This window comes from Eleutherodactylus coqui, chromosome 6, assembly GCF_035609145.1.
Source record: "Eleutherodactylus coqui strain aEleCoq1 chromosome 6, aEleCoq1.hap1, whole genome shotgun sequence".
Lineage (NCBI taxonomy): Eukaryota > Metazoa > Chordata > Amphibia > Anura > Eleutherodactylidae > Eleutherodactylus > Eleutherodactylus coqui.
In genome coordinates, this window is record NC_089842.1 from 41,985,458 (window position 1) to 42,007,670 (window position 22,213).

At 55.1% G+C, this 22,213-nt stretch overlaps 1 protein-coding gene across 2 annotated transcripts in view; it reads right to left on the minus strand.

Annotated features, from left to right (window-relative positions):
* Nucleotides 1–22,213, minus strand: part of LOC136632075 (uncharacterized) — a 142,189-nt gene that overhangs the window by 34,012 nt on the left and 85,964 nt on the right. For both annotated transcript variants that reach the window (XM_066606683.1, XM_066606684.1), the window contains 6 exons: nt 10,341–10,385; nt 9,217–9,370; nt 4,989–5,060; nt 3,861–3,949; nt 1,432–1,588; nt 1,273–1,350 (listed from right to left, as the gene is read on the minus strand). In XM_066606683.1, coding sequence (XP_066462780.1) covers nt 1,273–1,350; nt 1,432–1,588; nt 3,861–3,949; nt 4,989–5,060; nt 9,217–9,370; nt 10,341–10,385 — 595 coding nt within the window. The remainder of the gene's footprint in view (nt 1–1,272; nt 1,351–1,431; nt 1,589–3,860; nt 3,950–4,988; nt 5,061–9,216; nt 9,371–10,340; nt 10,386–22,213) is intronic.

Here is a 22,213-nt window from a genome sequence, read left to right on the forward strand (position 1 = left end):
CATATAATTTACTGAAAAACTTTTTTAAAAATTCTAAGCGGAGAGAAATGGGAAAAAAACGACATTCCACCATCTTTCGGTGCGTCCTGTTTCTACGACGCACAAACTGCAACAAAAACGACCTGATATTTTTATTCTATGGGTCATAACGATTACTACGATACCAAACTTATATAGTATTGTTTTTGCTGTAGTACTTGCATTTTTTTTTTTAAAGTTATTAAATTTTTTTCAATTATTTTCTGCGGTCATTTTGTGCGCGCAATAACTTTTTTATTTTTCCATCGACGAAGTTGAGCAAGGGCTCATTTTTTGCGGGATGTCCTGCAGTTTCCGATAGTATCAATTTGGAATACATACGACTCTTTGATCGCTTTTTATTGCGTTTTTTCTGGGAGACAGGGTGACTGAAAAAGTGCATTTCTGGCATTCTTTATTTTTTTTTTTCGGACGACGTTCACCGTGCAGAAAAAATAATGCGCTACTTTGATAGATCGGACTTTTACGGACGCGGCGATACCAAATACATATTTTTATTTTATGGTTTAGATTTTTTAATAATAGATATGGCAAAAGGGGGGTGATTTAAACTTTTATAACTTTTTTTTTTTTACAATTAAAAAAACTATATTGTTTTTTTTTTTTTTTAACTTTGCTTTGAAGTCCTCCTGGGGGACTTTAACATGCGATGCTTTGATCGCTCCTGCAGTATGACGTAATGCTATAGCATTATGTCATACTGCTATTTCACAGGCAGCCTATGAAGCCCCCCCATGGGGATGGCATGACAGGCAGTCTGCTAAGGCAGCCATGGGGCCTTTCTAAAGGCCCCCGGCTGCCATGACACCTGCATGGCTCCCCAGATCTTACCGCGGGGGGGCCGTGCGGGACCCCCGAACAGCGTTCAGGGGATTTAAATGCTGCTGTCAGAATTGACAGCGGCATTTAAAGGGTTAATAGCCGCGGTCGGCTGAACGGCCGAGCGTGGCTATTGCCCGCAGGTGTCAGCTGTAATAAACAGCTGACGCCCACGCTGTATGGAGGGAGATAGCGGCGCTACCTCCCTCCATACACGTCCTGCAACAGCAAGACGTAGTTTTACTATAGCGCCGTCACTAAGGGGTTAAGGTTATACCAGCATGGTCTGTATCCCTGTAAACAAGAAGAACCTTTCACATCCTTAAGGAACTGAAAAGATAAAAGCTTGCTGCTGATTGGCTGCTCGGATCCAGTACACATACTCCTCTAGGTAACTATGCTGCGGGTACTCACCACTTGTCCTATAAGCTGGAAGCCGATGGGTAGTTTCATCCCGTATACAGGGAAGTTTGCAGAGTTTATCAGCCATTCCTTCATCAGGAGAGAGATGGGAAGTTATTCAGTAGCAATTCATAGAATGCAGAAAGATACAGTATATCTGTACATTGTTACCATGTATCGGCCCAGGACTCTGTCTTCTGTCTTGGGGAAGTTGCTTAGAAAAGTCTCAAGGGTTGGTATTGTCTGTCTCTGGAAGCAGTAGAAGACCACACTGGCCATTCTTGAGCTGGTTTCTCCTTGTTGGGGCTTCTCAAAAAAACCTGTAATTCTTTTAAGTAACAGAAGAGGATAATTAGTAACAACCGTAAACACATTGCAATCGATCAACAAATGACTTTGGGGTCCCACACAAAATGTTGTGACGCTTCAGTCCACTTTCAAATACAGACTGCTGTAGAAATAAGGATGGATGTTGAAAGAGAATCAGCCGAGAAGTGCGCCACATTATCGCAGCGACTGAGGCGGCAGTACAGTGGCGCTGCATACTTCGATTGAATTCAAGTACGGAGTTGTTCTTCGTTGGCATTTACAGTAATGTTAACAGAAAGACCCCGAGATCCTCCTTAACAAAAATGTGCAATCTGTAGCTGCCATCTTAAGAGGCTCATGGAAGAGCTCAAGATCTCCCAAGATATTTCACCTCCCGTTAACTCTAAAGTATTGGTATCGCCCTGCAACGTTTTGCTTAAGCATGCAGTTGCCTAGATTTTCTATAGGTGAACACTGTAAAGTTGCAGAGTCTGGTGAGTGTCATATACAGGGTGTTGTCAAAAAGACCAATTCAGCGCTATATCTCCATACTGGTGTATAATGGAATAACAATAGTGTACGTGAATAGGAAGACATGAATGCGCTACATGATGGTATGGCGCACGGGTCCCTGGGGGCCACAGGACACGGATTTCAATTTTCTGTTGTGGCCCCTGTAAGATAGAGAATAATGCCCAATTGCAAAGTTGAAGAGCAGCATGTGAGAAGCAGAAATCCACTTTCTGCATCTCTCTAGGCCCCGTGGGACCGCAGCTATGACTGAAGTAGAGAAATCGTACATGAAGTGGCCTCCTTCTGCTAGGATACTTGCATGGTGCCATTCAACAGTGCAGTCCAGGGCTAACGGTATAACCGCGGGACCGTGTTAGTGAACAGCAAAGAGCTGATTTGGTGCAGATATGATGCAATTACTACCCTGTTTCCCCGAAAATAAGACGCGTCTTATATTAATTTTTGCTCCCAAATATGCGCTACGTCTTATTTCCAGGGGGTGTCTTATTTTGCCGCGGCAAATCCGTCTGTGGCCGCTAATCCCTCAATTGGCCAGCTTTGTGGACGAAATTTCTCAGAAATCTCATCCACATGGGACAGCAAATCTGTCACGGCAAAGCTGGGAGAAGCCGGTGTTGTGGTGCGGATTCATCGGCCACAGAAACTGAAAAGCGTGCAGCCAGGTCGCTTCAATACAAGCGGCTGAGTGCCGTGGGTTTTGAAGCAGCGCTTTCCCGGCGGAAATCTCGCTGTTTATCGCTGTGGCCAAACTGCGAGATTTCCGCTGGAAATACGCTCTGTGAGAACCCAGCCTTAAGAATCACACACAGGGTGCCTGACTCACACACAGAGCCATAAAAAAATAAGGGCTGTAAAGTAACGTACCTGTCTACAGACAGAAGTTCCTGTACCACCTGTAAGCAGGGATGGTATTGCAGCTTCCGGACAACAGGGGGAGCTCATCACAGCAGACATGTACAGCAGGAACAGAACGTACAGTATGGACTTTTCAAGCCAGTAAGGGGAGCTCGCAACAGCACACTCGTACAGCACAGCAGGCTGTCTGCAGATCCACCTATACATCTGGAGGTAGGAGACAACGGGGATGGCAGCAGGGGACAGGCCTCTTGACTTGCCTGCACGCTTTACTATGCCTTACTATCGGCGGGTGCCTTATATTTGGGACTTCTGCAAATTTCAGTGGGTGCCCTATTTTCAGGGGGTGCCTTATTTTCGGGGAAACACAGTAGTAAGAGAACAACCCAATCAGAAGACAATGCAAATTTCATCATGAACATGTGGGTTGGAATTTGGCGCGATCGCCTCCTTGGACGCGTGTTCGTTCCAGGGACTCTCAATGTGGATTGGTACCTGAATCTCCTGCAGACTGTGGACGACTTCCTGGATGATCGGCCGCTATTGTAGTGGACGAAGGCCACTTCCAGTGCACTTTCCTTACTTTAGCCATAGCAGCAGGGACTTAAAGATGCAACTTTGCTATTGGGTTTTACTCTCTTTCTCTTACAGGGCGACAATACAAAATTGAAATCCATGTTCCAGGGCCCCAGGGACCCGTGTGCCATACCAACATGTAACTCATCCATGCCTTTCTATTCAAGTACGATACTGTTATTTCAATAAAGAACACCAACACTGGGATATAGCGCTGGATTGGTATTTTTGACTACTAGCAAATTCTCAGTTCTGTCACATTATAACCTGTATATCAGTGTGAACACTAATGGTTTATCACACATTTGGTATATTCAGGGTCTCACCGGTGACTGTCTGGACACACTTCTACTATTCCTCGTGTAGATGAACTTTCACCTTCTTCCATTTCATAATAAATAGCCAGTTCACCACCCTACAATAAGATAAATAAATGGAGCATATGGAGCAGTTCACAGAGAAGAACTTTACGAAAACCATTACCAGCTACACAATTATCAATGCCCCGTCCCCAACAACATATGATTTTCCCATTTCCACAATGACTCTTCCTGCCATCCCTGGCAGCATCACCATAATCTCAACAATTTCACCCAAAACCATCAAATCCACTGCAATCACACATGGCGTTATTATTAGTCACACCTGGACAGCACCACCTTAAGGGGCTATTCTGGTCATTTACTATTCATGACCTATCCGTAGGACTCAGGATCCCCACCGATGAGCTGACTATGCGACCCACTATGAGTGGAGCGGGGTTGGACGCTGTCATTAGTGGTCAGGACTGAAGGGTAACAGGCAGCATCACTCATTGAAATAAATGGAGCAATGACTGCTACTACACTTTGGCTCTCATTGCAATCAGAAACCAAAGTGTAATAGGGGGCATAATAAGTTATCAATAGTAAAAATCCTGGAATACCCCTTTAATATTAGCCATCCCACATGGCACTGCCATAACCTCAGCAGTCACATGTAGCAATACCATAGCCTTCACTAGCACATGAGACTCCACCAAAGCCTCATCAGTGACACATGGCACCAACATAACATCAGTAGTCACATATAGAAATTCCATAGTAGTTACATGCGCCATCACCATAACCTCAACAGTCACACTTGGTACCTTAATAATCTCCTAAAACACCTGCCTATTCCTGCAATAACCTAAGGCACACCGGGCAGCATCATCATATTCTCCACAATCTCACCATTAAATCCTATGCAATCACATATGGCATCATTATTACCTCACTAGTCACACCAGGCTGGCACTCTTAGCTTTAGCTATCCCACTTGGCACCACCATACCCTCAACAGTCATATGTAAGAATGCAATAGCCTTAGCTGGCACATGTGGCTCCACCTAAACCTCAGCATTAATGTGACAACACAGCAATGGCCAGAAGAAACCATAAAGCCACAAGTAGAACGAGCAGCATGAACTTCACCTTTAGTCTGAAAAACTTTAGGACTTGGGCCATGTCAAAATTCTGGTCGGCACATAACATGTCGGCAGCGATCTGTGCAGAGAGGAAGTAAGAAAGCAAACATATCAAGTCCCAAACATGTAAAATACATATAAGATAGCACCCCCCCCCCCCCAATGACATATAAGGCTGAAAATTAACCTATTCCCTCTGGTGTCACCGGTGGAAGGCTCATGACTTTTGACTAATGAATTTGGATCTGTGTTGGCATCCACTGCTGAGCGTTATCTCCACACAATAGAGAGTAGGGGAACGAAGGTAGAAAAGCCATAAGAGGCCGATTAGAGCGGGGGAGATGCTGGGAGAACACATGACGCCGCCGCTGATATTGACTAATTTTTAAACTGCCTTTGATTGGACAATCACATGTTCAGCCATGATGTTCCCTTTGCAGTCTCCATCTCTCCAAAAGAAGAAAAAGAACACACTGCAAATATTAAAGCGACGGCGGCCAAAGGGATCTATTATAAGGCTCAGCTGTAAGATCAGGAAGAGACACTTATCACCAAGGACGACGCTGGAATCCTGATCAGGGAGACACTGGAGAAGCCGCTTCTATTTCAAGGGCAATTCTGTATGTATTAAAAAGCGCTACACACAGTATACACGGATGCACAATTAGGCAAGAACAGTGTCATGGTGGCAGAACAGGTAGCTGCGTATAAGATAAGGGTCCATTTACAAGGAGTGCACATATATAACATGGCCCCAACATGTCACATTCAAAGGGGAAAAAGGCAATATCAAATGGGCCAAATGAAGAAAAACACACCCTAGATGGAAGTGTGGAGCAAATCAGAGTGGATTTTATATATTTCACGCCGTGCCGAGCTGATATACGGTGTCCTTGTCTGCAGGGGGGGATGGAAGAGCCAGGAGCAGGAACTGAGCTCCCGCCCCCTTTTCGCCCCTTGCCACTATTTGCAATAGGAGGGGGCGAGATGGGGGCAGAGCTACGTCCCGGCGCTTAGCTCCGCCCCCGTCCCGCCCTCCCATTGCAAATAGCAGTGAGGGGCGGGAGCTCAGTTCCTGCTCAGGGCTCTTCCATCCTCTCCCCCTTCCTGCAGACAAGGACATCGTATATAGGCTCGTCGTGAAAACCGAGCTGATGTACGGTCGTCTAAATAAGCTCTCACAATGTATTTATAGTCTATTCTTGGTCAGGATTTAACAGAAAACGAAAACAAAGCAAAAAAAAAAAAACAAGCCAACTTAAATTCAATGAATGTTTTGCTAAACCTAAATAGGGCCACATTTATACACTTGCAATTAAAATTATTTAACACCACCCCATATATTAGATTTATTGCCAAATTTACAAAGTTTTAGCGGTTTGCAAAAAGCCAATCAAACAAGAACAATTAAAAACAGTGGAACACAAGTAATATAACAAGTGGTGTCTCCAGGTTCTACAGAAAATGTCACTTTTAATGACTATTGCAGCCTCAGAATTATTCAACCCTTCTGAATAGAATTCCTTATAAGCACACACATCTGCAAATCAGGTGTTGTCTCAAGCATACCCGATGCAACTAATCAAGGACATGATTAGTTGTATCAGGTGTGCTTGACATAAAACACATCAAATACCTGGACTGGTTAGGGATTTGTTGACTATGATGTTTGATTGCATGTTAAAAATATGGCTAAGTCAAGTGTGTGATCTAAAGAGTTATGAGAAGAGATACATTTCTCGCACAAACAAGCTGAAGGATACATAAAGATGGCAAAAGGCACTAAATGTTTGTAGAGATATAGTTTGAAGCAGTTCACAAGTTCAAAGTTAAAGGAAACACTGGTACTACCTTGGTGGCAGCAGGCAGTGGGGTTTCCGTTTAGACGTAAGGCCCATGCTAATGCTGAAGGTCTTCATGCCTGAACTTGTTTTATTAGTGCCCTTTTACACGGGCCGAGAAATCATTCATATATTAGCGATCAGCGGGAATCTGAACGATTATTGTTCAGTCTAAATGCAGGCACGACCTAACAACGAACTATAAATTCATCCTGCATAGGATTGAACAATGTATCAGCTCGTGTAAACAGGCAGTCATTCATCCATGTACAACTGCCCGTTTACTGTCAATGGAGGTGGGCAGGATCTCAAGCCAGCTCAGCTGTAATTTACTAGCGATGATTGTTCCTGGGAAAAAACGCAGGAACGATTATCGCTGGGATGACCTGTCGGGACTCTGCACCCAACAGCTCGTTCTGTATAAAAACACCTCATTTAAGGCCTCATGCACATGGAGCAAATTGAGCAGCGGATTCCGCGCTTGTCAACAGGCACCGGCGATCCGCTGCTCAATGTGCCCACAGATGTGCATGGAAATGGAAATTCCTCTCTCCACGCACACAAGTGTATTTTATTTGTGGTGGCTACGTGCCGAAAATAAGAAAAAAAAAATTGCAGCATGCTCTATTTTAGGGCTTATTCAGACGACCGTATATCGGCTGGGTTTTCATACCGAGCCGATATAAGGTGTCCTTGTCTGCGGGGAGGAGGATGGAAGAGCCAGGAGCAGGAACTGAGCTCCCGCCCCTTGTCACTATTTGCAATATGAGGGTTGGGACAGGGGCGGAGCTAAGCTCCAGGACTTAGCTCCACCCCCGTCCAGCCCCCTCCTATTGCAAATAGTGGCAAGGGGCGGAGAGGGTGCGGGAGCTCAGTTCCTGCTCCTGGCTCTTCCACTCTCCCCCTGCAGACAAGAACACCGTATATCAGCTCGGTGTGAAAACGCAGCCGATATACGGTCGTCTGAAGCCGCCCTTAGGGCGGATATGCAGGGACAGCTTCCATTGAAGTCAAGAGCATTGAAGAAGTGTCGCAAATCCACGTCATTGCCTAGGCGACGGGAAATTTGTACTGCGCATGTGCGCCGGTGGCACATCTGCATTACAGGAGAAAAGAATTCTGACAGGTCAGCTGGGTCTGCAGCAGCAGGGATTTCCCACACAGAATCTGTTCCTTTCCATGTGCATGCGACCTAAAGTATTCTTATTTCATTGCAAAAAAAGAACAAAAAAACAAAACAGACAGCTGACAGTTTGTAAATTTGTCAAAAAAACCTAATTCGCAATGGAGGGGGTGGGGGGCTTAATACGTTTGTCTGCAGCTGTATATCTTTATAGAGGTCAGACCTTAGGTTCCATTCGGGTCTGTGTAGGAGGATCACTTTAGAGCCCGACACAGACATGGCATGAGATGTCGGACAAAAAAGTCGTACATGCAGGACTTTTACGTCCAGTAAAAATGCCAGACAGGTGCCGGAACCAAATGGATCTTATTGTACTCAATGAGGTTCTTTCGGCATAGTTTGATTCCATTACGAGACGGATCTGTTCATCCAGGTCTTCTTCCTTCCATAGCGGAGTCCCTAGCACAGATGTGAATTTAGTCTTAGATTTAGAGCTCCAAATCTTCTGTATACGAAGAGTTACATGATAAAATGCTGGCCATCTACTGCTGCCACTGGGGAATCTCCCTGTATAAGAATATATCCCATTGGTATCAGTAATACATTAGTCTTCAGTAGAGATGAGCGAGCGTACTCGGTTCGGGTGTTTTTGCACTCGAGCACCGCTTTTTCCGAGTAACTGACTACTCGGACGAAAAGATTCGGGGGGCGCCGAGGGGCGGCGTGGTGGTGCGGGGGGTAGTAGTGGAAAACAGGGGGGAGCTCTCTCTCTCTCTCTCCCCACTCCCCTCTGCAACCCCGGCTCACCCCCAGTGCCCCCCGAATCTTTTCGTCCGAGTAGTCAGTTACTCAGAAAAAGCGGTGCTCGAGTGCAAAAACACCCGAACCGAGTACGTTCGCTCATCTCTAGTCTTCAGTAATCTCATGACCTCTGCCTAGTGATGGCTGCAGTCAAATAATGTTAATGTGTAACTGTATTGTCAGTGCAAGGGATTTGGAGCTCTGCAAGAGAAAAAAAATGGAGCTCCATTCCCTGCAACTCCAATTACAAAAAAAAGCCATCTTCTAAGGCTCCATTCACACGGGGCAGTTCAGTCGCAATAAAAACGGCACCAACAAGTGCTTTTGCAAAACTGTGTGCACTTTTTGCCACATTTTACTACAAACATAGTAAAAACACACATGGTTTCACCGATGCACTTCTTGGTGCGTTTTTTAATTGCCACTGAACTTTCCCCCGTGTGAATGGAGCCTTTGAGGAGATTACTCACCACCATGATATCATCATTCAACTTCTTGCTCGATATTGCCAGTTCCAAGTCAGCGACCGCTCCAAGCCTGGTGTCATAGGTGGTCGTCCCATCATTAATGATATTGTCCACGGGGAAGTCATTGGCCGTCGCCCAACGTTCATAGTGTTTATATCTGTTGAATAATGACAGACCGAGTGTGACACACGGGAAGTCATCTGTGAGCAACATAGTATATGGGCCCTTTTACACAAGTCGATAAATCCTGCATCCAGAGAGAATCTGAAGAATATCACTCAGTGTAAATGAATGCACGACTGAATGACCAACGAGAATCCCTTCGCTTATCATTCATCGTTCAATTGCTGAATGCATCTATGAACGATTGCCTGTTTGCTGTGAATGAAGGCGGACGGCCAGAACGATCCCCGGCCGCTCTGCCTTCAATCAAGAGTGAAGCTCATTCCTGTGCAATGCTACAGATGAAGAATCGCTTACCATTGCACACTATCGAGGGTTGTGGCTGTGGAATCCGGAGCTGAACGCCCATTCCGGATTCCGCAGCATAAATCCGCCCGTGAATATTGGGCCTAGGAGTATGTTTACACGTAGCAGAAATGCTGTGGATTTTCCATGACAAAATCTGCCGCATTTCCACATCAAAAACAGAGTAAAAATCTGCACCATTCATGCCTGGGTTCAAGCTGCAGATCCACAGCTGATTTCAGCCTGCAACGCTGTTCCTCTCACCTCAAAATACTGAGCCACCCCTCTGTAGCATACACCCCTCACCTAGCAACCATGACTGAGCGCCGTGACCAGTCAGGTGATGTGAAAATAGGCGCATCACCTGAGCAGTGGCAGCGGTGGGCTCAGTAGTGGTTGCCAGGTGAGGGATGTGCGCTGCATGTGAACGCACCCCTATACAACATAAGCCATAGAAAAACAATTGAAAACAGCAAACAAACTGTTGCATAGAACTTTTTTAAAGTTAAACTTTGCTACTTCTGTAGCTACCATTTACGTAGAATTACTCCATATGCGACCTGCAATGTGGGGCACAGAACTGGAGCTAAACTTTACATTTAGGAGTCTAAAGGAAGAAAAAGTTGAGAAAAAAAATAGTTTGCCGTCAGGGATCATACTTGTCTGCATTGGTCACCAGGTAAACCTCGCTGAAGAGCTGCCTCCTGCAATAAAGCACAAAGAACAACTGTTAGAGGTTCATCTACAATGTAAGATGAATTGATCCTATTACTAGGAATACATGCGGCGGCATTTGCAGGTGATGTATGCACCGCCCTCCCCCATTCTCGTAGTAGAGAATCAAGTGCACATGTACTGTAGGGGGCAGACTAAGCGACTGCTATGGGACCCTTGGATACAGGGGCCCTACGATACTTGTTTTGCTACTGGGTATGCAGGACCTTTCTTTAAGCAAAAACAGCATTCTTAGAAGCCAAGGAAGTGGATAAGGGCATAGAATAGGAAACAGACACCAGGCCCTCATGTCCTGGGTGGCAAAACCGGACACCATAATGGGGGGGCCACAATTAAGTTTTTGCTATGGCGCCCCATCCATCTACTAATGACCACTTGTCTGTATGTTTGTGTGCGAGTGCTTCTGATGCTCCGCCCCTGGTAGCATCATCGCTCCGCCCCCTAGTGACGCCATTGAAGGTCCTACAACATATATAAAACACAGAGTCTAACCGACAGAAGAACACCACAGTTAGGGCTCTCGGAAGGGGAGGACAAAAATAACACCCTGAGAATACAACTAAGCCTGTGATGGCGAACCTATGACACGCGTAGCCATGTTCGCTGACACACGGCCGCATACAGATAAGTATGGGGCCGCATACAGATAAGTATGGGGCCGCATGCCGAGAACCGAAAAGAATGTTTCATCCTCGGCTCCTGCACGGCCAGGTGCAGTAGCCGAGGATAAAACATCGCTGTAGACACTCTGTGCCGGAGGTCTGTAGGCCAAAACAACAGAACTCCGGCACAGAGCGTCTATTGCTGGGACTTCCGGTTAGGCTGCTGACATCACTTCCGGTCGGCGGAGCAGGGAGCTGACACGCCGGGCTGAAAAGGTTGCCCATCACTGAACTAAGCCATTATTATCTTAGAAGACACAACTCAGCGGTTCTGACAGAAGACACCGACCTACCTCCACCACAGAGATCCGGTGGGCTAAAGGACTTGATGTCACTGCTGTGGGAGGAGCCAAGCTGTGTGTGTGATGTGTAGTAGAGCTGTGTGCGCGCATGTACCATGTAGAAGAGCGGTGTGGCGCATTGCGCCAGCAGAAACACTGCTACTATAATGTCCTAATAATTACTAGTCAGTTTATGCTAAGTAAAAGCCTATTTTGTAAGGATGTGCCGCCTCTGCCTCGGTCTGTCACTGCCGCACCATCTCGCATCCAGCGACACCGAAAATTACCACCGGCCCGATTCACAGGGAACTGTGATATATGTGGTCTTAAGCTGTATATCAGCAGGGATGCGGCAGCCATCTTGGAAAACAGTGAGGTGGAGAACAATCAGAATTGGGGGACAGGATAAGAAAGTACTGGCTGCGTGATTTATACCCCGAAATATGGCGCAAATACCTTTTATATCTGGAAATTTGGAAAATTTCCTTCACAAGTGGAAAACAGGAACCCATCACCTCTGAACAGCACCGTAACCCCGATTTTTGGGGGATTTTAATCTCCACATTTTAACAGGTATACCCTTTTGATTTTTCTGTCGACATGGCTGTATGAGGGCTTGTTTTTTGCGTGGCGAGCTGTAGGTTTTATTGCTACCATTTTTGAGTGCATATAATGTATTGTTCAACTTTTATTAATTTTTATAATAGCGGGGAGAGAAAACACATCAATTCTGCCGTTGCTTTTTGGGGGAGTTTTTTACAGTGATAAACATGCAGCATAAATGACAATACATTTTTCCTGCGGGTCGTTATGATTACAAGAATACCAAAATTATATTTTTTAAAATTTTTTTATTTTTAGGTTTTTTCCACTTTTCCGCAATAAAAACCCATTCTTGGAAATTATTTGTTTTTATAAATCACTGCATTCAAAGTCCAATAACTTTTTTATTTCTCCATGGACATAGCTCTGTGTGGGCTTGTTTTTTGCGTAACAAGCTGCAGTTTTTATGAGTACCCTGTTGAGGTACATACAGCTTTTTTGATCACTTTAAAAAAAAAACACATTTCTTTTTGTATTTTGCACCGTTTTGATCTTTGTTTTTTTCACACACTATTTATGTCCCTGTAGGGGACTTGTACGATACCACCGATGATCGATATGATAAGGCATTGCAGTGCTTCTGTCCTGCAATGCCTTATCGCTTATTATAGCGATCACTGGCACTGCCAACGCAGGACGCCTGTAACTGGTGTCCTGTTGCCATGGTAAAATGATAGCCCTTCGTGATTACATAGTGGAGGGTCCGATGACGTCACAGAGGAAGTGCACTCCCTCTGTGAACTCTTTACATGCCGCGATCTACATATATTGCAGCAGCGAAGGGGTTCACAGCAGGGGTCCCTGTCCCGATGCACCCCCACTGTTGCAGGGGGAGGCCGGTTATCAGTGACAGACTGCTTCCGCTGACGGATAGCGCAGGATCTCTTCTGATCTTGCGCTATGCCCAGGGCGTAAATTATTTCCTGTTGCGTTAAGCACCACCCTGCCACAACATACAGTTACGCTCTGTGGCCTTGAAAGTTAAACCAAGTTGTGGTCACAGGCAGCCAGGGGATACATGTTTATACCCACCCGCTCGCCGATCCCGCGGTGTCTGTCGGTGAGGTCCAAGTGTGGTCTGACATTCTGCCCCTTTTCAGATCGCCGTCCGATCATTTACGCCAAGTCTGTAGAATCATTGTACATGGTGCCGTGTGCCAGAATGGGGGGCGGCAGGAATAGTATTTAGAGTGGATGGTGACATCTCAATATCTCTGCTAGGATTGGTGAGAAGAAAAGGGGCGGTGTCAGCGGGACGAAAAAAAGCATAACATACATTTAAATATATGGAGAAAAACTGTAAAAAAACTTCCCATTGCCTTCTATAAGGACATGTTCATACGGGGCGGATTTGCTGTGGAATGTCCGTAGCAGATCCACAGCTGAAGTCTTCAGCACATCCCGCACAGATGTGAATTGCCGCAGGGGTTTGTACTTTTTGGTCTCTCAGATGGTCATTTATACGGAACGATTATTGCTCAGAATTTTTTTAAGCCAATTAAATTGAGCGATCATCGTCCCGAGTAAATACAAAAAAATGTTTACTATTGTTTTACTTCTCATTAATCGCTGTCTTTCAGCATAAAAAGCATCGCTGGATCGCGAGATTCTCACTAACTCAGCGCTTCACATAGAATGATATTAGATTGTAAGCTCTTCGGATCAGTACATGTACACGTTTAAAAAATCTTAAGAAAAAAACAACAGCAGAAAGTATGATGACATCACAATTAACATGATGTCACAGGGCTTATGACATCATAATTAGAACAGAATGTAAAAGTTCCAAACCGGAACCATCTTGTGTCAGTTCAGCAGGACAGCCTGACGAGGATGGGTCCAGGTAAGTAGCTCCTCACTCAGCACTAAGGCAGACGGGGTACAGTAAAAAAGGAAGGTAGCCTGTAGCCGGGGCCTGGGAGTGGTAGGGCGGGTAGCCTGAAGCCGGGGCCTGGGGGTGGTAGGGCGGGTAGCCTGAAGCCGGGGCCTGGGGGTGGTAGGGCGGGTAGCCTGAAGCCGGGGCCTGGGGGTGGTAGGGCGGGTAGCCTGAAGCCGGGGCCTGGGGGTGGTAGGGCGGGTAGCCTGAAGCCGGGGCCTGGGGGTGGTAGGGCGGGTAGCCTGTAGCCGGGGCCTGGGGGTGGTAGGGCGGGTAGCCTGTAGCCGGGGCCTGGGGGTGATAGGGCGGGTAGCCTGAAGCCGGGGCCTGGGGGTGGTAGGGCGGGTAGCCTGAAGCCGGGGCCTGGGGGTGGTAGGGCGGGTGGCCTGAAGCCGGGGCCTGGGGGTGGGAGGGCAGGTGGCCTGTAGCCGGGGCCTGGGGGTGGGAGGGCGGGTGGCCTGAAGCCGGGGCCTGGGGGTGGTAGGGCGGGTGGCCTGTAGCCGGGGCCTGGGGGTGGTAGGGCGGGTGGCCTGAAGCCGGGGCCTGGGGGTGGTAGGGCGGGTAGCCTGAAGCCGGGGCCTGGGGGTGGTAGGGCGGGTAGCCTGAAGCCGGGGCCTGGGGGTGGTAGGGCGGGTAGCCTGAAGCCGGGGCCTGGGGGTGGTAGGGCGGGTAGCCTGAAGCCGGGGCCTGGGGGTGGTAGGGCGGGTAGCCTGAAGCCGGGGCCTGGGGGTGGTAGGGCGGGTAGCCTGAAGCCGGGGCCTGGGGGTGGTAGGGCGGGTAGCCTGAAGCCGGGGCCTGGGGGTGGTAGGGCGGGTAGCCTGAAGCCGGGGCCTGGGGGTGGGAGGGCGGGTAGCCTGTAGCCGGGGCCTGGGGGTGGTAGGGCGGGTGGCCTGTAGCCGGGGCCTGGGGGTGGTAGGGCGGGTGGCCTGAAGCCGGGGCCTGGGGGTGGTAGGGCGGGTGGCCTGAAGCCGGGGCCTGGGGGTGGTAGGGCGGGTAGCCTGAAGCCGGGGCCTGGGGGTGGTAGGGCGGGTAGCCTGAAGCCGGGGCCTGGGGGTGGTAGGGCGGGTAGCCTGAAGCCGGGGCCTGGGGGTGGTAGGGCGGGTAGCCTGAAGCCGGGGCCTGGGGGTGGTAGGGCGGGTAGCCTGAAGCCGGGGCCTGGGGGTGGTAGGGCGGGTAGCCTGAAGCCGGGGCCTGGGGGTGGTAGGGCGGGTAGCCTGAAGCCGGGGCCTGGGGGTGGTAGGGCGGGTAGCCTGAAGCCGGGGCCTGGGGGTGGGAGGGCGGGTAGCCTGTAGCCGGGGCCTGGGGGTGGTAGGGCGGGTAGCCTGAAGCCGGGGCCTGGGGGTGGTAGGGCGGGTAGCCTGTAGCCGGGGGCCTGGGGGTGGTAGGGCGGGTAGCCTGTAGCCGGGGCCTGGGGGTGGTAGGGCGGGTAGCCTGTAGCCGGGGCCTGGGGGTGGTAGGGCGGGTAGCCTGTAGCCGGGGCCTGGGGGTGGTAGGGCGGGTGGCCTGTAGCCGGGGCCTGGGGGTGGTAGGGCGGGTGGCCTGAAGCCGGGGCCTGGGGGTGGTAGGGCGGGTGGCCTGTAGCCGGGGCCTGGGGGGTGGTAGGGCGGGTGGCCTGAAGCCGGGCCTGGGGGTGGTAGGGCGGGTAGCCTGAAGCCGGGGCCTGGGGGTGGTAGGGCGGGTAGCCTGAAGCCGGAGCCTGGGGGTGGTAGGGCGGGTAGCCTGAAGCCGGGGCCTGGGGGTGGTAGGGCGGGTAGCCTGAAGCCGGAGCCTGGGGGTGGTAGGGCGGGTAGCCTGAAGCCGGGGCCTGGGGGTGGTAGGGCGGGTAGCCTGAAGCCGGGGCCTGGGGGTGGTAGGGCGGGAAGCCTGAAGCCGGGGCCTGGGGGTGGTAGGGCGGGTAGCCTGAAGCCGGGGCCTGGGGGTGGTAGGGCGGGTAGCCTGAAGCCGGGGCCTGGGGGTGGTAGGGCGGGTAGCCTGAAGCCGGGGCCTGGGGGTGGTAGGGCGGGTAGCCTGAAGCCGGGGCCTGGGGGTGGTAGGGCGGGTAGCCTGAAGCCGGGGCCTGGGGGTGGTAGGGCGGGTAGCCTGAAGCCGGAGCCTGGGGGTGGTAGGGCGGGTAGCCTGAAGCCGGGGCCTGAGGGTGGTAGGGCGGGTAGCCTGAAGCCGGGGCCTGAGGGTGGTAGGGCGGGTAGCCTTAAGCCGGGGCCTGAGGGTGGTAGGGCGGGTAGCCGGAAGCCGGGGCCTGAGGGTGGTAGGGCGGGTATCCTGAAGCCGGGGCCTGAGGGTGGTAGGGCGGGTAGCCTGAAGCCGGGGCCTGAGGGTGGTAGGCTACGGGGCCTGAGGGTGGTAGGGCGGGTAGCCTGAAGCCGGGGCCTGAGGGTGGTAGGGCGGGCTGAGGGTGGTAGGGCGGGTAGCCTGAAGCCGGGGCCTGGGGGTGGTAGGGCGGGTAGCCTGAAGCCGGGGCCTGGGGGTGGTAGGGCGGGTAGCCTGTAGCCGGGGCCTGGGGGTGGTAGGGCGGGTAGCCTTAAGCCGGGGCCTGAGGGTGGTAGGGCGGGTAGCCTGAAGCCGGGGCCTGGGGGTGGTAGGGCGGGTAGCCTGAAGCCGGGGCCTGGGGGTGGTAGGGCGGGTAGCCTGTAGCCGGGGCCTGGGGGTGGTAGGGCGGGTAGCCTGTAGCCGGGGCCTGGGGGTGGTAGGGCGGGTAGCCTGAAGCCGGGGCCTGAGGGTGGTAGGGCGGGTAGCCTTAAAGGAGATGTCCCGAGGCAGCAAGTGGGGTTATACACTTCTGTATGGCCATAATAATGCACTTTGTAATATACATTGTGCATTAATTATGAGCCATACAGAAGTTATAAAAAGTTTTTTACTTACCTGCTCCGTTGCTAGCGTCCTGGTCTCCATGGAGCGAGCCGACTAATTTTTGGCCTCCGATGGCCAAATTAGCCGCGCTTGCGCAGTCCGGGTCTTCAGCTGTTCTCTATGGGGCTCCGTGTAGCTCCTGCCCCGTCACGTGCCGATTCCAGCCAATCAGGAGGCTGGAATCGGCAGTGGACCGCACAGAAGAGCTGCGGTCCCACGAAGATAGAGGATCCCGGCGGCCATCTTCAGCGGTAAGTATTGAAGTGACCGGACCGCCGGGATTCAGGTAAGCGCTGTGCGGGTGGTTTTTTTAACCCCTGCATCGGGGTTGTCTCGCGCCGAACGGGGGGGGGGTTTAAAAAAAAAAAAACCCGTTTCGGCGCGGGACATCTCCTTTAAGCCGGGGCCTGAGGGTGGTAGGGCGGGTAGCCGGAAGCCGGGGCCTGAGGGTGGTAGGGCGGGTATCCTGAAGCCAGGGCCTGAGGGTGGTAGGGCGGGGTAGCCTGAAGCCGGGGCGCCTGAGGGTGGTAGGCTACGGGGCCTGAGGGTGGTAGGGCGGGTAGCCTGAAGCCGGGGCCTGAGGGTGGTAGGGCGGGTAGCCTGAAGCCGGGGCCTGAGGGTGGTAGGGCGGGTAGCCTGAAGCCGGGGCCTGAGGGTGGTAGGGCGGGTAGCCGGAAGCCGGGGCCTGAGGGTGGTAGGGCGGGTAGCCTGAAGCCGGGGCCTGAGGGTGGTGGGGCGGGTAGCCTGAAGCCGGGGCCTGAGGGTGGTAGGGCGGGTAGCCTGAAGCCGGGGCCTGAGGGTGGTAGGGCGGGTAGCCGGAAGCCGGGGCCTGAGGGTGGTAGGGCGGGTAGCCGGAAGCCGGGGCCTGAGGGTGGTAGGGCGGGTAGCCTGAAGCCGGGGCCTGAGGGTGGTAGGGCGGGTAGCCTGAAGCCGGGGCCTGAGGGTGGTAGGGCAGGTAGCCTGAAGCCGGGGCCTGGGGGTGGTAGGGCGGGTAGCCTGAAGCCGGGGCCTGGGGGTGGTAGGGCGGGTAGCCTGAAGCCGGGGGCCTGGGGGTGGTAGGGCGGGTAGCCTGAAGCCGGGGCCTGGGGGTGGTAGGGCGGGTAGCCTGAAGCCGGGGCCTGGGGGGTGGTAGGGCGGGTAGCCTGAAGCCGGGGCCTGGGGGTGGTAGGGCGGGTGGCCTGAAGCCGGGGCCTGGGGGTGGTAGGGCGGGTAGCCTGAAGCCGGGGCCTGGGGGTGGTAGGGCGGGTAGCCTGAAGCCGGGGCCTGGGGGTGGTAGGGCGGGTAGCCTGAAGCCGGGGCCTGGGGGTGGTAGGGCGGGTAGCCTGAAGCCGGGGCCTGGGGGTGGTAGGGCGGGTAGCCTGAAGCCCGGGGCCTGGGGGTGGTAGGGCGGGTAGCCTGAAGCCGGGGCCTGGGGGTGGTAAGGGCGGGTAGCCTGAAGCCGGGGCCTGGGGGTGGTAGGGCGGGTAGCCTGAAGCCGGGGCCTGGGGGTGGGAGGGCGGGTAGCCTGTAGCCGGGGCCTGGGTGGTGGTAGGGCGGGTAGCCTGAAGCCGGGGCCTGGGGGTGGTAGGGCGGGTAGCCTGTAGCCGGGGGCCTGGGGGTGGGTAGGGCGGGTAGCCTGTAGCCGGGGCCTGGGGGTGGTAGGGCGGGTAGCCTGTAGCCGGGGCCTGGGGGTGGGTAGGGCGGGTAGCCTGTAGCCGGGGCCTGGGGGTGGTAGGGCGGGTGGCCTGTAGCCGGGGCCTGGGGGTGGTAGGGCGGGTGGCCTGAAGCCGGGGCCTGGGGGTGGTAGGGCGGGTGGCCTGTAGCCGGGGCCTGGGGGTGGTAGGGCGGGGTGGCCTGAAGCCGGGCCTGGGGGTGGTAGGGCGGGTAGCCTGAAGCCGGGGCCTGGGGGTGGTAGGGCGGGGTAGCCTGAAGCCGGAGCCTGGGGGTGGTAGGGCGGGTAGCCTGAAGCCGGGGCCTGGGGGTGGTAGGGCGGGTAGCCTGAAGCCGGAGCCTGGGGGTGGTAGGGCGGGTAGCCTGAAGCCGGGGCCTGGGGGTGGTAGGGCGGGTAGCCTGAAGCCGGGGCCTGGGGGTGGTAGGGCGGGAAGCCTGAAGCCGGGGCCTGGGGGTGGTAGGGGCGGGTAGCCTGAAGCCGGGGCCTGGGGGTGGTAGGGCGGGTAGCCTGAAGCCGGGGCCTGGGGGTGGTAGGGCGGCGTAGCCTGAAGCCGGGGCCTGGGGGTGGTAGGGCGGGTAGCCCTGAAGCCGGGGCCTGGGGGTGGTAGGGCGGGTAGCCTGAAGCCGGGGCCTGGGGGTGGTAGGGCGGGTAGCCTGAAGCCGGAGCCTGGGGGTGGTAGGGCGGGTAGCCTGAAGCCGGGGCCTGAGGGTGGTAGGGCGGGTAGCCTGAAGCCGGGGCCTGAGGGTGGTAGGGCGGGTAGCCTTAAGCCGGGGCCTGAGGGTGGTAGGGCGGGTAGCCGGAAGCCGGGGCCTGAGGGTGGTAGGGCGGGTATCCTGAAGCCGGGGCCTGAGGGTGGTAGGGCGGGTAGCCTGAAGCCGGGGCCTGAGGGTGGTAGGCTACGGGGCCTGAGGGTGGTAGGGCGGGTAGCCTGAAGCCGGGGCCTGAGGGTGGTAGGGCGGGCTGAGGGGTGGTAGGGCGGGTAGCCTGAAGCCGGGGCCTGGGGGGTGGTAGGGCGGGTAGCCTGAAGCCGGGGCCTGGGGGTGGTAGGGCGGGTAGCCTGTAGCCGGGGCCTGGGGGTGGTAGGGGCGGGTAGCCTTAAGCCGGGGCCTGAGGGTGGTAGGGCGGGTAGCCTGAAGCCGGGCCTGGGGGTGGTAGGGCGGGTAGCCTGAAGCCGGGGCCTGGGGGTGGTAGGGCGGGTAGCCTGTAGCCGGGGCCTGGGGGTGGTAGGGCGGGGTAGCCTGTAGCCGGGGCCTGGGGGGTGGTAGGGCGGTAGCCTGAAGCCGGGGCCTGAGCGGGCCTGAGGGTGTAGGGCGGGTAGCCTTAAAGGAGATGTCCCGAGGCAGCAAGTGGGGTTATACACTTCTGTATGGCCATAATAATGCACTTTGTAATATACATTGTGCATTAATATATGAGCCATACAGAAGTTATAAAAAGTTTTTTACTTACCTGCTCCGTTGCTAGCGTCCTGGTCTCCATGGAGCCGACTAATTTTTGGCCTCCGATGGCCAAATTAGCCGCGCTTGCGCAGTCCGGGTCTTCAGTCACGTGCCGATTCCAGCCAATCAGGAGGCTGGAATCGGCAGTGGACCGCACAGAAGAGCTGCGGTCCACGAAGATAGAGGATCCCGGCGGCCATCTTCAGCGGTAAGTATTGAAGTGACCGGACCGCCGGGATTCAGGTAAGCGCTGTGCGGGTGGTTTTTTTAACCCCTGCATCGGGGTTGTCTCGCGCCGAACGGGGGGGGGGTTTAAAAAAAAAAAAACCCGTTTCGGCGCGGGACATCTCCTTTAAGCCGGGGCCTGAGGGTGGTAGGGCGGGTAGCCGGAAGCCGGGGCCTGAGGGTGGTAGGGCGGGTATCCTGAAGCCAGGGCCTGAGGGTGGTAGGGCGGGTAGCCTGAAGCCGGGGCCTGAGGGTGGTAGGCTACGGGGCCTGAGGGTGGTAGGGCGGGTAGCCTGAAGCCGGGGCCTGAGGGTGGTAGGGCGGGTAGCCTGAAGCCGGGGCCTGAGGGTGGTAGGGCGGGTAGCCTGAAGCCGGGGCCTGAGGGTGGTAGGGCGGGTAGCCTGAAGCCGGGGCCTGAGGGTGGTAGGCGGGGTAGCCGGAAGCCGGGGCCTGAGGGTGGTAGGGCGGGTAGCCTGAAGCCGGGGCCTGAGGGTGGTGGGGCGGGTAGCCTGAAGCCGGGGCCTGAGGGTGGTAGGGCGGGTAGCCTGAAGCCGGGGCCTGAGGGTGGTAGGGCGGGTAGCCGGAAGCCGGGGCCTGAGGGTGGTAGGGCGGGTAGCCGGAAGCCGGGGCCTGAGGGTGGTAGGGCGGGTAGCCTGAAGCCGGGGCCTGAGGGTGGTAGGGCGGGTAGCCTGAAGCCGGGGCCTGAGGGTGGTAGGGCGGGTAGCCTGAAGCCGGGGCCTGAGGGTGGTAGGGCGGGTAGCCTGAAGCCGGGGCCTGAGGGTGGTAGGGCGGGTAGCCTGAAGCCGGGGCCTGAGGGTGGTAGGGCGGGTAGCCTGAAGCCGGGGCTTGAGGGTGGTAGGGCGGGTAGCCTGAAGCCGGGGCCTGAGGGTGGTAGGGCGGGTAGCCTGAAGCCGGGGCCTGAGGGTGGTAGGGCGGGTAGCCTGAAGCCGGGGCCTGAGGGTGGTGGGGCGGGGTCGCCTGAAGCCGGGGCCTGAGGGTGGTGGGGCGGGGTCGCCTGAAGCCGGGGCCTGAGGGTGGTGGGGCGGGGTCGCCTGAAGCCGGGGTCTGAGGGTGAGGGTGGTAGGGCGGGTAGCCTGAAGCCGGGGCCTGAGGGTGGTAGGGCAGGTAGCCTGAAGCCGGGGCCTGAGGGTGGTAGGGCAGGTAGCCTGAAGCCGGGGCCTGAGGGTGGTAGGGCGGGTAGCCTGAAGCCGGGGCCTGAGGGTGGTAAGGCGGGTAGCCTGAAGCCGGGGCCTGAGGGTGAGGGTGGTAGGGCGGGTAGCCTGAAGCCGGGGCCTGAGGGTGAGGGTGGTAGGGCGGGTAGCCTGAAGCCGGGGCCTGAGGGTGGTAGGGCAGGTAGCCTGAAGCCGGGGCCTGAGGGTGGTAGGGCGGGTAGCCTGAAGCCGGGGCCTGAGGGTGGTAGGGCAGGTAGCCTGAAGCCGTGGCCTGAGGGTGGTAGGGCAGGTAGCCTGAAGCCGGGGCCTGAGGGTGGTAGGGCAGGTAGCCTGAAGCCGGGGCCTGAGGGTGGTAGGGCAGGTAGCCTGAAGCCAGGGCCTGAGGGTGGTAGGGCAGGTGGCCTGAAGCCGGGGCCTGAGGGTGGTAGGGCAGGTAGCCTGAAGCCGGGGCCTGATGGTGGTAGGGCAGGTAGCCTGAAGCCGGGGCCTGAGGGTGGTAGGGCAGGTAGCCTGAAGCCGGGGCCCTAGGGTGGTAGGGCAGGTAGCCTGAAGCCGGGACCTTAGGGTGGTAGGGCAGGTGGCCTGAAGCCGGGGCCTTAGGGTGGTAGGGCAGGTGGCCTGAAGCCGGGGCCTGAGGGTGGTAGGGCAGGTGGCCTGAAGCCGGGGCCTGAGGGTGGTAGGGCAGGTGGCCTGAAGCCGGGGCCTGAGGGTGGTAGGGCAGGTGGCCTGAAGCCGGGGCCTGAGGGTGGTAGGGCAGGTGGCCTGAAGCCGGGGCCTGAGGGTGGTAGGGCAGGTGGCCTGAAGCCGGGGCCTGAGGGTGGTAGGGCGGTAGGGCGGGTAGCCTGAAGCCGGGGCCTGAGGGTGGTAGGGCGGTAGGGCGGGTAGCCTGAAGCCGGGGCCTGAGGGTGAGGGTGGTAGGGCGGGTAGCCTGAAGCCGGGGCCTGAGGGTGAGGGTGGTAGGGCGGGTAGCCTGAAGCCGGGGCCTGAGGGTGAGGGTGGTAGGGCGGGTAGCCTGAAGCCGGGGCCTGAGGGTGAGGG